This window comes from Halyomorpha halys, unplaced genomic scaffold (assembly GCF_000696795.3).
Source record: "Halyomorpha halys isolate HHAL.00 unplaced genomic scaffold, Hhal_1.1 Scaffold732.1, whole genome shotgun sequence".
NCBI classification, from domain to species: Eukaryota; Metazoa; Arthropoda; class Insecta; order Hemiptera; family Pentatomidae; genus Halyomorpha; species Halyomorpha halys.
Window position 1 is genome coordinate 275,280 of NW_027110312.1, and position 14,431 is coordinate 289,710.

General features: G+C 29.8%; 1 protein-coding gene across 1 annotated transcript in view; it reads right to left on the bottom strand.

Moving 5' to 3' along the window:
* Positions 1–11,719, bottom strand: part of LOC106685761 (guanylate cyclase 32E-like) — a 146,883-nt gene extending 135,164 nt beyond the window's left edge. The window contains exons 1-2 of the mRNA XM_067048459.1: positions 11,636–11,719; positions 3,083–3,187 (exon numbers count right to left, since the gene is read on the bottom strand). Of these exons, the coding sequence (XP_066904560.1) occupies positions 3,083–3,187; positions 11,636–11,719 (189 nt within the window). The remainder of the gene's footprint in view (positions 1–3,082; positions 3,188–11,635) is intronic.
* Positions 11,720–14,431: the final 2,712 nt, after the last annotated feature.

A 14,431-nucleotide genomic window follows, 5' to 3' on the forward strand; every position in this document is an offset into this window, starting at 1 on the left:
TTCACTTTATATTATTCATGTTACTCCTGTTATCTTTACTATTTCTATTATCAGTGTAGATAAATGATTATTTTCACGATATATAAAAACTACAGGTGTTATCATTGTCTAATTATTTTTCTTATTTATTTATTTTTATTTTTTTTTTTTAGTACTCATTATTTACTTTTACTTATTATTAGTTACTTCTTTTACAATCATTGTTATTATATCCTATATTGTATTTACTATCCTAACTATATTTTCTCCAGTATATACTCGTATTATTAGTAACGATATGTATCATTTTAATTTTACTTAGTTATTCCTAAATTAGAAAATAAATAAATCCCTTATTTGTTTTTTTACTAAATAAAAAAATTTTAAGATACCTAGAAAAAAAATACAGTTGTAAAGGGGAAAAGAAACAAAACAAAATTAAACTAAGAATGTTTTTTTTTCAATGCTGATCGAAAATAAAACAATAAAAAACGAATTTAATTAAAACTTTTATCATTGTACAAACTTTACTAAAAGTTAATAGGTATGCTCTTTGTATTAACGCCCTTTGTTCAAAGATGTATAAAGAATGGGACCTAAGATACTACCTTGAGGACCAACGGCGGACTGAGAAAAGAGAGAGACGAGTAGGCTTGGTTATGATTTACTTTAAAGGTTCTATCAGTGAGGTAGGAGCGGATTATAAGGAAATATGTTGGGGGTGTATTTTTATTTTATTTTGTAAACTTTCACTTCCGATTTTTAAATTACCCTATTTCACTTTATATTATTCATGTTACTCCTGTTATCTTTACTATTTCTATTATCAGTGTAGATAAATGATTATTTTCACGATATATAAAAACTACAGTTGTTATCATTGTCTAATTATTTTTCTTATTTATTTCTTTTTATTTTATTTTTTTTAGTACTCATTATTTACTTTTACTTATTATTAGTTACTTCTTTTACAATCATTGTTATTATATCCTATATTGTATTTACTACCCTAACTATATTTTCTCCAGTAAATACTCGTATTATTAGTAACGATATGTATCATTCTAATTTTACTTAGTTATTCCTAAATTAGAAAATTATTATAGCTATTATTATTATTATATTTCTGTATCTTCCTCATATTATTTTTTATTTTTCGTCATATCTTTATGACTACTTCCTGTATACGCAACATATTTGAAATAGAAATATAGTCGTTAAACGGCTGGCCACCGCCTCCCCACTCCTCCACTCTTCCGCTTCATTTTTGCCTTCTGTTCAACCTTTCGCTTTGAACAGTTAGGTTGGTTCTGATTTGTTCTTTGCTCATTTATTATCATTTAATATCATTATTATTATTTTTATTTATATTTATTCTTCCAAGCCGTTTATTTAATCTCCACTTTCTTCTTCTTTTCCTGTATTGTTTTTGTTTTATGTACATCTCCTGTACTTTTTTAACTTTATACTTTACGTATTTTTTTAAATTTTTACTCTTGCCATTGTTACTTATTTTTTATGCTTATCATTGTTTATTCAAGTTTATTTTATATTGATACTATTATGTCTTCCTTCCTTTTATTTATATGTAATTTCTTATCACTTTATTTTTACATAATATTTATCCAAGCTTAAATTACCTTATTGTAGTAATATTCTCATTTTTTGTATCTTTTTAGCCATGATGAAGCCTGCAAAGTTGGCCCAAACGTCGGACATTAAAATAGTTATAAACTATTTGTTCTTTTTTTTTTTTACCGCAACTCTGACCATCTTCTTATATTTTAATACATAGATACATTATTAAAAAGTAATTAGTTAACCCCAGCAAGAACTCTGGCATAAGATATGTTTTCTGTTTCCAAACAAATGTATTTTTTAAAAATTACTTTAGTCATGGTATTCATAGAGGGGTAGCTTATCTTTCCAGCCTCAAGTTGAGACACATAACACTCGCCTTCACCTTCATACACCTTGTCAATTTCACATATTTTTCAATAAAGTTTGTTTTACAACCGTAAACTGACCGAAATATATTTCAATAGCCTTAGGGAACAATAGCAGTAGAGTTGATAGTGTAATATCTTTCCTAAATAATGTGAATTAATTTTTTAAAAATATGATAAGATACATTTTTTATAAAGAAATTTTTTTTTAATTTATTAATGTGTTTGTTAATATATTGTTACCAATTTTATCAGTGTTAATTTATGGATCGGGTACTAGTGGCGCTCATAAAATGTCATTTCTACTGTACATCACAATTTCCATGGCTTCTACAAGTTCCAAGTCATTCCATTTTTTAAATTATTTTTGTCTATTTTTTTTTTAATTTGATAAAATCCTAAAAGATACAAGTTTATTAACAGAAGCAAGACGAATATCATAATCAAGTATAAGCTTATACCATGATAAACATTTAATTTCTGTTAATGTCTTTAATTTTAGCAGTACTAGAAGCAGCTTTATTTAACTGCTAATGACTCATACTCCACTGGCTTTTAACACCAGTGATCCGGTTGAGAGAGAAGGGCCGAGATCTTCCGGAGTTCTGCTCTAACCTTCACTGATGCTCAGTTCGGAGATTCCCAGATAGAATGTAAATATTGTAAACAGTAATGACTGTGTTTAAGATGTTATTTTACCTAAATTTAAATTTTTTTTTCTTATATTTTTCCTTTTGTTATAATATAATTTATATATTTGTAAATATGGTGTGAAAGAGCTCTATGATTAGAGCCCTGTTACCACCACTTTCTATAAATATAAGATAAAATGTAATATAAATAAAATAAAACTGCTAATTAAAATTAAAAGTTTTATACAATTAGAGTTCTCCACCGCGAACACTAAACCGAAAGTCAACAAAAGATCATTTGGTCGTAAATTTAAACATTATTTTTCATAATTTATTACTTAATAAGATTTTAAATATAATTTGTTTTTCAATAAATCAGACTAACTCTACCAAAACTAATGCTTTATGTATTGTAGTTTTTGTAAGCGGTAATGTTGTAAATGTTGGATTAATTTGTAATTAAACAAGGTAAAATATTAAGTAACCAATAAATTAATAAACATAATATAAGATAAGTACATTTACCTTAATAGCATCTTTAACCTGAGCAAAGGACGGGCTTTTCTCATAGACGATGACGAAAGAAAACCATTTGAATCTTGTTAAAAGGGCGACTACAGATTTTGAAACCTGAAAATTAAAAACTGAATTAACAATTGAAAAATGGGCTTATATATTTTTTTAACTATATAAAAATGTATTAATATTATATCTAATAATGAATTGATAATATGCTATGTTATGCAGCCATCCAATATATTTAGGCAACTCTCCATGAAAAAAAAAATTCTCTCTGTATTTTTATTTAGATTAAGGACATAAAGTATTTTTTTAATAAGGAGCCTGTACCCTTTCGTGCACGAAATTTTTAGGTTTATTTAACCAGTTTTTTACAAGTGCAGTGTATAGATGAAACAAAGAACACATTATTTAAATATAAACAAAAATAAAGAGTAATTATACATTTAATTAATATGCATATTTTCTGTTTTTTTTTTCTTTTTAGGAAATCAAATAGCTTTCATTATTCTTATCAAATTTACATTAATAAAATAACCCTTTGGATGTTTCGGACAGGCCGTCCATCTTCAAGTGATAATTCTAATAATAGTTAAATTTAAGTCTTGAAAAATAGAAATATTTAAAAATTAAAGTAAAAAGGCTATTTATTCGCCAAGAAAAAAAAAAGGAAATTTCATAAACTGCCTTGGAGTGATATGCAATACATAAATGCATATTTTAAAATTTTGAAGATTTTTTTTCCATTCCTCAGCTCAAGTCTTTCATTGAGAACCTTTACAACAGGACCAGAGTATGAATGTCAAGATTCGTCATGGGGCCGCCGTGAAACAAATATTACCAAGCCAGGCAGAAATCGAACCTGTAACCTTCTGAAGCAAACGCTCTAGGACCCCTGAGTTTTGCCCCATGTTCATGATCACACTGTAATATGATTTAATATAGTTAAGGTTATAAGGAAATGTTATATGTTGTTTAGAGTTAAATTAAATAGGGCTATTACCAGATGGTAAGGGACAGCAATTAAATTAGAAACTGCGACATTCGTATATAAAAACTTTACTCACCGATCTGCTAAAATATAAAAACAATACAAATACTTATTTTAAGTCATGAAATTGTGAGAAATTACTTTGCTTATCCATCCCATAAAGTATCAGAGGAACTCCGTTAAAAGTTGGAAACTTTTACAGTTTGTTCTCCTTCCTAACACAATTAAATTTTTTTTCAACATTCCAGGGTGTGGTTCTATAATTTTAACAACTGGACAAGAAATACGATTTCCTTAGAGATCACTGACTAGCTACAAACAAAACCAATATATTGAAGTATTAGTAATTTAGAGAATTATAAATTTCCTGGATTGTTTTCAGATAAATTTTCCCCAGGAGAGATTAGTCTTCAAGGAAAACTTATACAATTAATTAACATTATAGCTATTCTAATTTACTAACCCCACAATTAATAGCCATTAAAACCTTGGTTGTTCCACTAACTTTGGCGCCACCTTTTGCGTCACAGAAGAGGAAGGATATTTTGAAAATTTATTGTAAACAGCTTGTTTTTTAAACTTATCTAATTGTATCAATACATTTTGTTTAGGAAAATTATTGAAGTGATAAAAGGATTTTAACATAAAAACGTTTAACTTATGCAGTTTTGGCAATTTAATTAACATATTATGTATGAAACTCTAAAAATCCACAAATTTTAGATACAGTTAATTATAAAAGAATAAAAATAAAAAAGAAGCCATATACATAATGAAATTATAGAATAGGATTGTTAACTAAGGCCTCAGAGTCGTTGACTGTATCTCTTCAGCTCTTGCTGATATTGCTCGGGTGCCTTTCTGGACCGGATTGCTTTTCAAGTCATATTACCCCAAACCTTATCCCTTATCCTTCACTCCTACCTCTCAGATCGTTCCTTTCGAGTTCGCAATGGTTCTGAGTACTCAAATAGCTACCCCATCGAGGCAGGGGTTCCCCAAGGCAGTGTCCTGGGTCCTGTCCTCTACATCCTCTTCACTGCTGACATTTCCATCACTCCAGACACGTTCCTGGCAACATTTGCCGATGATACAGCTATCCTAACCTCCCATCCCGATCCTGTAGCAGCCTCATCCAATCTCCGAACACACCTCACCCGGATTGAGCAATGGTGCAACCAATGGCGGATAAAAATCAATGAATGCACCCTTGTGACTTTCACTCTCCACCGCAGCCTCTGTCCACCTGTTACACTTAATAATATTCCTCTACCCATATCCGACACAGTGCGATACCTCGGATTCATTTTGGACAAAAGACTCACCTGGAACCAACATACTACACTTAAAAGACAAGAACTCAACATTCGATTCAGCCAACTATACCGACTGCTCAGCCAGACCTCTCATCTCTCACTAGAAAACAAACTACTAATTTATAAGACTATACCGGAGTATAGAATATAGGTCGGAACCTATCTGGACCTACGGACTTGAACTTTGGGGAACAGCTAAACCGTCGAACATCAAACGTATCCAATCCAAAATCCTTAGAACCATAGTTAATGCACCCTACTACGTTTTCAACAGAACAGTACACCACGACCTACATATCCCTTTTGTCCTTGACCTCATACCAACCAAATTCTCAAAATTCCATATAAACCTTTCCAACCATCCTAATCCTTTGGTTCAAACCTTATCTAGTGCCACCCATCCCTACAGCCCACATAGAAGGTAGAAACGGCAGTGGCCAAGAGACTTATTGTAAAATAAAAATGGACATTTGGAATTATGGCTTGGAGTTATTGTATTTCATTTTAGTATGCATGAGATCATTCATCACTATTACCGATTGCACACAACTGTGTGGTAGATTGTAATATCTATCAATAAATAAAAAAGGATTTTAGAGAATTATTAGCTGATACAAATAATTTAAGTACAGTCTATATAGGCATTTGATTGGTACATTTGTAATATTTGATGTTAAAAATATTGTAATTTAGACTCTAACGTCCTTCTTTACTCGCCCTAAGGAAAAAAGGAGAGCTAGGTCGAAATTTATTCCGTGGGACTACCGGGAAAGAAAAGAGTCCTTTGATGTCAAGAATTATTTATTATTATTCCATGGTAATTATGGTAAAATTGTTTAAAGAATCTTTTTTTTTTTTAAGGAAATGTGCGCCTCGCCTCTTTATGTCTCTCTCTCATCCCCTCTGGATCCACTATTAGACATTTCAGAGTATTATTTTTAAGTAGTTAAGTATATCTACTTAAATATCATTCAGCCTCATTTCGTATGATTATTAATAATAAAATTACTTATTTAAAATACATAATATTTTGTATTTTTTATTAATATACAGTGTAACCTGGTTAAGTTGGTCCTAGATATGTGAGAAACTACTGATAATTACCATGAGGTACTGGCACTTTTGCACTAAATCTGTTACTGAGAATTTTTAAATATTTGTAATTGAGATTTTATTTCTTCTATGTATTCCTATATTTTCCTGATAAGGGCTGGTTGCACCTATGTCTGATAAAACTACGTTTTTGTATAACTTAAATTTTGTGCTAGAGTTTAGTAAAACTCCGTTAAATTACCGACCTATTTCTGGTTTACAGTTTTTTAACTTGGTTACCAAGGTAACCTGAAACAGATAACTGCCAAATTAAATTTAAAATTGATTCACTGACTGGCCTACAGTATACTTTAATAATGTTTCCCTTACCCCTGATAGATATAGAACAGATCCGGACTACATCTGGACAAACGACTAACCTGGAATCCTCACACAAGACTGAAAAGACAGGAAACTGCACGTCCACTATTATATCACTTACTAATCAAACGGTCCAAACTTCCAATTCGTTACAAAAGACTGATCTACATGACAATTATAAGGCCTATCTGGACATACGGCGTTGAGCTTTGGGGCTCCACTAAACCTTCGAATTCCTCTCGTATCTGATCCTTACAATCCAAAACCCTTCGTAAAATCCTTAATGCTCCCTACTTTGTCACAAATATAATCATCCACAAAGAACTTAATGTTCCATTTGTAACCGATCTAGCCCGAACCAGATATCAAATCCTTCCATTATAAACTACCTAACCACTCAAACCCATTAGTTTCTAATCTTGCTTCCTCTTTTATTCTGGACAATCCTCCGGCGTCTGAAAAGAAGTTGGCCTCGAGACCTTATATTGTAAAAACGTTTTTAAAGTGCTACCAATGGGTAGTTTCTCTACATGCTTGTGCCATACCATTATGATTTCCTCAAATTTACTTGATGTATTTAATGTACCGTGTTAAATATTAATAAATAAATTTAATTAAAAAAAATTGATTCAACAGCCACTTTTGACAGTCGAAATCGCTAAACAAAATTCCTGATCCGACACTATAAAAAATAATTTGATAGAGGACAGAATATTTTGTTTGCATTATTGCCTGAGCAACTAATTCTTTGAAGTCTTCCTTGTATGTCAAATGGTCAATCTCGATGAAATCTATTTTATTGAATTTGAAAAGAAACGGCATTTGTTTCCATAGCCACATTTGATGGCACATTAAACAATGCACAATCAATTTGAATAATAATAAGTTTTATCAAAAAAAGAGAAAATTAATTTCGGCTCATTATCATCTGTAAGCATAAAAGTAATTCCATAAGTCCACTAAATCCACTCTGAATTTCTGAAATAATGAAAACGAAAATTTCATATTAATTGACCCAATAAAACAACTGTTATTTTAATGCTGCCTATTTTGAAAATTGAGTAAATGAAAATCCTTTTTGTATAATAAAAATCATAGGTCCCTTGAGACACTAGTTATGTAGGTTCACATTATTATTATGGTGCTCACAAATATTTTTGCTTTATATTAGTGAGTAAACAATTTAGGCACAGACACACCCTTATATGCCCCTAACGAACAACCTTGTCAGGTGGGCCAATTATAATTAATTCACTTGGTCTCTCTGTCTGGATTTAGGGTTTGTAAACCATTCGCTATTGATATTTTATCTAGAAACCAATAATATATAATTATTTATTAATACTATAAATGAATTAATAATATTACTGTATATTAATTTCTTTCAAAGGCTGCTTTAATTATGTTTCCTAATGAAGGAGCGATGATTTAATTAGGAACGCCTACAGAAAAATGTTTTATCCCTGTCCCAATAATATCTCATTTTTTCGAAGAAAGGAAAACAATTATCACATAATTAGAAATTATTAAAAAAGGACAGAATAACGATATATAATTCGAAACTGTAGCAATGGGAAATTTAAAAAAAAAGAAATTATCAGATAAAATAAGGCACCTATGAAAAAAAATTTAAACATATAAATATAATAAATACTAAATATACATTTTTTGGCCAAGACTCCCCCATTGGAGTCCTATACTAACCTAATCATAATAGAGGTCGAAGTTTTTCATTTTGTGGGATCGCCACTCAATGAAAAAAGTCAACACCAGAAGCCCGATTCGAACCGGCACCGCGAATAGATCTTAAATTGGTAAGACTGCATCTTATCACTGAGCTACGAGCGGCTCTAAATAGATACAAATTTATACTAAATTAGAAAAATCAAAAATTAAGGGAGCTTAGAAAATAAACGTTAGAAAAAATATGTCCCTTTATAGCTTTTGGATCTCAAATAAAAAGGTGTTTAAACCAATAAGGTTAAAGGTTAATTAATAAATAATAATAATAATTAAATAAATCATTATAACATAAATAAAATCATTACAAATACCAAGGTTCAATAATTTTTGTTTTTAGTTACTGATGGTTATGAAATATGTTCTAGTAATACCAATATTTGGATTAATTTCCAGATTTCTTTGGTGTATATCGATTTTTTTTTTCAAAATCCAGAAAATTACTATTTAACAATTTTTTTATTTTATATATTTATTGTAATTTACAACTGTAAAAAATACAATAAGTAAATATGGGGTACGTTTCAAACACTTCAAAATCTAAAGGAACCACCCTGTGGTGGTACTTCGAATTTCACAATTCGAAGTAGTAAAAGGACTTTAAGAATATGTTGACAGAGCCATAGATAAAACTTAGAAAAAAAGAAAGTAAATAAATTACAAAGAAGATTTTCCTGAATTTATTTTGCATAAAATTAAGTTTAATTAAAAAATCAGTTTTTACGGTGCTTAATCTGATCAACTAATTTATCTTTGCTTCATTTTATGCTCAGTTCCAAAACGTATGTAATTAATAAAAAAATTTCACTTCATCTAACTTAAGGCCCATGCGCGGTTTTTGAAGGAAAAATTTCGATTTGCATTTAGTTTCATAGAATCAGGAGACACGAGAACAAATTGGAGAAACGTTATGGAGCAAGAATCCTTCCTGCGAGAAATGTCAATTTTAAATTGTGGAATAGTATTTTTCTAAAATGTAGTTGGCGTAAGAAATATGTTCTAATAAAAAATCAATTTATAATGCTTTTTTAAATTTAATTACTTTATCTTTGCTTAATTTTTAGCATGGATTAAAAAACTATGAAGCTCAACCCAAAACGTTTGTGACTAAATGTAAAATTTCACTTCATATAACTTAAGGCGTACGCGCAGTAATTGAAGGAAAATGTTTAATTTGCATTTAGTTTCATAGAATTAGAATTTTTTTTGTACCCTTCATTATAATATAATTAATACATCATATATATAATATATGAAATGTTGCAAATGCGGCAGAGAGTCTGAAACACCAGCTCATGTTCTGGGAAAATACCCCAACAACTCCCTCCTTATAACACGCCGGCACCACAAGATCAAAGAAGAATTGATGAAGTTCCTTGAAAAAAAAGACCACCTCCTTCGAGGAGGTTTATTGCGTTGACACCGACGGATCCGTAAGATACGCCGATATTATCGCATTTACAAAAGTCGGAGGCACGGCTCTGGTCTTGGATCCGACGGTAAGATTTGAAAGTGATGACCTCGAACAGGAAGGTGGAGTGGAAAGGGGAAAAAAGGAAATATATGAAAAATGCGTCCCTTTCCTTAAGGAAAAATTCCGCGAGATCTTCGGAGAGAGAGAGTTCACCGAGAGAGGCCTCTGGTTTGGATCTCGCGAAACAATACCAGATAGAACAAGGAGCTTCTTAGAAGGCCTAGGTGTTAGCATTGGGGATATTGCGATCTTAGCAGAAAATATTATTTTGGATTCCCTGGGGATCATACATCATTAGCTGCACAGGAATTAGCTCTAGATTATTCATTATTTTTTCTATTTATTTATTTTAGTAGGTGGACCTGTTGAGTTGTGTGTTTTAACTTATTTCTTCATTAAATTATTTTATTATTATTATTTTTGTTTTTTATTTATTTATCTTCTTTGTTTGACTTATATATCCAATCTAGTATTTCTTTTAACCAATTTTTTATTATATTTTCCTTTAAATCTATGTATTAGTTTTGTTTTGGTAAAATGTATTAATTTTTTGTTTTATTGCAAACTGATCTATTGCTGTAACTAGTATTTCTCTGGTTTGATTTCATATCGCTGAGAGAAGAAATTCGGGAGATGGAATTGTTGGTAAAATTAAACAAAAATTGTGAAATAGAAGGGACAAGAAAGGGAAATAAAAAAGGAATAAATCGAAATATTTGTATTTAGTGTGTAGAATTGATCGTAAAGGAAAACTGTGAGAAAAAAGAAAAAACAAAATGTTTTCTTTCTACTTTATTATATTATGTTAAAATATGTAATCTATATATGTCCGATCACGGATTGATTAGTATGCTGTGTAATGTAGCAACCCGATGTATTTTGGCAGCATGATGAATAAAGCATTTTACTCTGAGATTTTTTACTGAGTCTTCTCCCTTTGATTGCCTTGTGGCATTATAAGGTGTTGATATGAGTCCAGCTAAGGTGGTATAGTCTAGCAATAGCCTAAGGTTACGCTATGGAGTTAATGGAACGTGAAGGGACCGTTTCGCTGGTAAATCAGGAGACATGAGAACATGTTAGAGTAACATTATGGAGTGAGAATCCTTCCTGCGAGAAGTGTCAATTTTAAATTGTAAAATACTGTATCCTTATGTGAATCCTTTCTGCGAGAAGTGTAAATTTTAAATTGTAAAATAGTGTATTTCCTTGATTTTGTAAAACAAAAATTGTATAAAGCTGACATAAGTCTGGAAAAAATCCTCAACATTAGCCGCAGCCCAATATATCTCATATCTCAGACGTCAAAACTTTAAAAATACCAACACTATGTATCTGGAATTAACTTTTTTATTTTTAAGAGGTTTAATTAAATTTTAGAAATTAATTAATTAAAAAACGAATTATGGCACTTAATATTTTTCCAAAATTCTTGATGAGACATAACGTTTTTGCTGATGTATAAGGGGAATAATAAAAGACTATAAGGGACTATATGGAGCTATAAAAGACTATATGGAGCTATAAGGACACCATATGGAACTATAGGGAGACAATATGGAACTATAAAGGGACTACATGGAACTATAAAGATACAATATGAAAATATAAGGTAATAAACTCACCTTAGTAGATGGTGGAAGCGTCCTTGCGAAGGTATGGTATACTCTCTTGTCAGACACAAGTTTATCGGCACATTTCTGAAACATTACCGAAAAAAATGAGTTTTTATAATAAATTGATAAGAATAAATGACTATGATATGTTCCTAATTTAAAAAATGGGTTCAAAATAGTGACTTGAAACAATATATTTTCTTCACACGAGAAAATAGTGACACTGTTACATTTGCGAGGATTTTTTTCCGAAAACCGTATTATTACTAAGGTTTCCTGAATCGATCACTCCGAACACTAAAATAAGTTCCTCATTACTCAAAGAATAAACATTTCTTCCAAGAATACCGTAAGGTATTGAATATGGCCTTACATAAATTATTTTTTATAATTTATCAGTTTTATTTATTAGATTTTGGTATAGATTCATATTTTTATTAAATAAATACAATAAAGAAAAAAAATAAATTTAAACTAATAAAATAAATAACGTAAATTAAAAAATACAACCATGAGGTGTGTAATTTTTTAATTTAATTTATTAGTTATAAAGTTTATTAGTATTAATTATTTTTAGTTTGTTTGTTTGTTAGTTTTGAAAGGGCGTTTAACAGCCTGGTCATCAACGCCCGTTGGTTGTTGGTTTTGGTAAGGCCTAGTTGTTCCATAGTCATAGCTTTGGTATGGTGTACTGATCCGCACCAGAGGAACTCATTTCCGTGTGATTTGGAATATTATCTAGCTAGGCAATTATAATTTGTTTAGTAATCGTTACGAGAGTGGGAAGGATGATGAAAAACAGATAAGTAACTATTCTAATTTTAAAAATAAGGCAAGATAAATAGATAATTATAATAATTAAAGGCTGATTATTAAGTTAGTCTGATCGATGAATTTAATAAATCTTTCTATTCCGGATTCGTCGTTTCTCAACGCCATTGGAACATTTGTTGGTATCCCTAACTGGTTCAGAGTTAATTTGTAGTGATGACATTCTTCAAACATGTGTTTGACGGTCAGATTACTATTACATTTCGAACATTTTGGAGGTGCCTCTCCTGTTATGAGGTGGATGTGTGTCAATCGGGTATGTCCTATTCTGAGTCCTATTATTTTTAGTTTTATTATTTTAAACTTCATTTTTTTCCCTTTAATTTAGTGAGTACTATTGTTATCATTTACATTTTTTTTTGTATATATTTTACAAATGAATAATTTAATACTAATACTTATTGCTCTTAATTGTGACAGATTGTATTAATTCTCATTACAAAAATAAGAAATCTCCTTCAAATTCACTCAACATGATTATTCTTGTAGAACGATTATTTCATAAAATTAAAAAAAAAAAAATACTATCATTTACTTTCTTTTTAGTAAAATTTAATAAAATTGTTTTTAGTAAAAGTTGAACCATATCTCCAAAAGTAATGTTCGTACAAAGATCATTTTGGTTTTAATTAGAAGCAAATTTCATCGAAAAATTATAAAAACGATAAGATATCCAGTCGGTTAACTAGTTTTAGAGTTATTTAGTAAAAATTTGAGGAAAATGTTCACTAATTTTACTGGAACTGGTTACTGGTTTTTTTTAAACTGTAATGTTTTCGATATCATTTAATGAACTGTCAAAATTAGAAAAAAAAAGTAGAGGTATAATAAAAAAATTAAAATGCCTTGTTTAATCCCCTTAATTGTCGGCACTATATTCTCAGACCTACCCTCACAACCATGTGTTAATAAATACTTTGCTCATCTGTGTAGCTTTGAGGAATATATAACTCAATACAGGTCCCTAATATATTATGTATTCAATGGTAATAATATTTTATAAGGATGTCTAATTGATAACTGATAAAACTCTATTCCCTTGGAAAGGTAATCCAATTAATTCAATTAATTTGAATTAATATAAATAAATTCGGATCTTTATCATCAGTAATTATCCTGGCATCCCATCGACAACAAGTCATGAAACAACATTATTAATAAAATTAATTTTTTTCTATTAGCATTATATGAACTTTATGTATATTTAATAGTAAGTTAGGAGGTATTAAAACGTATGACCATATATCGCAATATGCTTTTTGGATAATTAATGGAACGCATATTAAAATTATAATTAAATTCTCCGTAATCTACAGGGACCTTATTTTTCCTTCTATAAATATAAATATTGTTTATAAGTTTAATTATGTTTAAAATCATTATTATATTTTAAATTTGGTTAGTATTTAATTCACTTATATTGTTAATTACTGTGGCATGATTGAAATCCTTTATCACTTTCATTTAATATATTAAACTGAGACAGATTATAATATTTAGCTAAAAAAAACAGTTTATTACTCTCAAAAAATCCCTCTAATCCTACCTAAATAAATTTGGAATGATTCAAATAAATTTTATGAATAAAGAATGTCTCCCTGATTGTATATCAGTATTCAATACAATTTTTTTGTTTAATTGCTTCCAAACTGAATTCCATTAATTGCGAGGCACGGAGGTCTTTGTCGGGGATTAAGCTGGATTTATGATAACTCGGTTTGTAAATAACTGCAGCTATGTTGGATGTTCACTGGATCACTGGGTATTGGGGATAGAATTAAAAAGGGGAAAAAAAGAAAGAAATTCCTGAGGGAACATATTTCCTATTCTGTCTATTCCACTTTCCCATTTAGACTGACCCAAAATACAGTTCTTATTGAGAATATCAATATAAATAACAAAGCAGTTCCTCTTTATGTCATAAAAAGTAATAAGAATATAAAAATTATAAGCTAATTAATAAGATTGATCTTA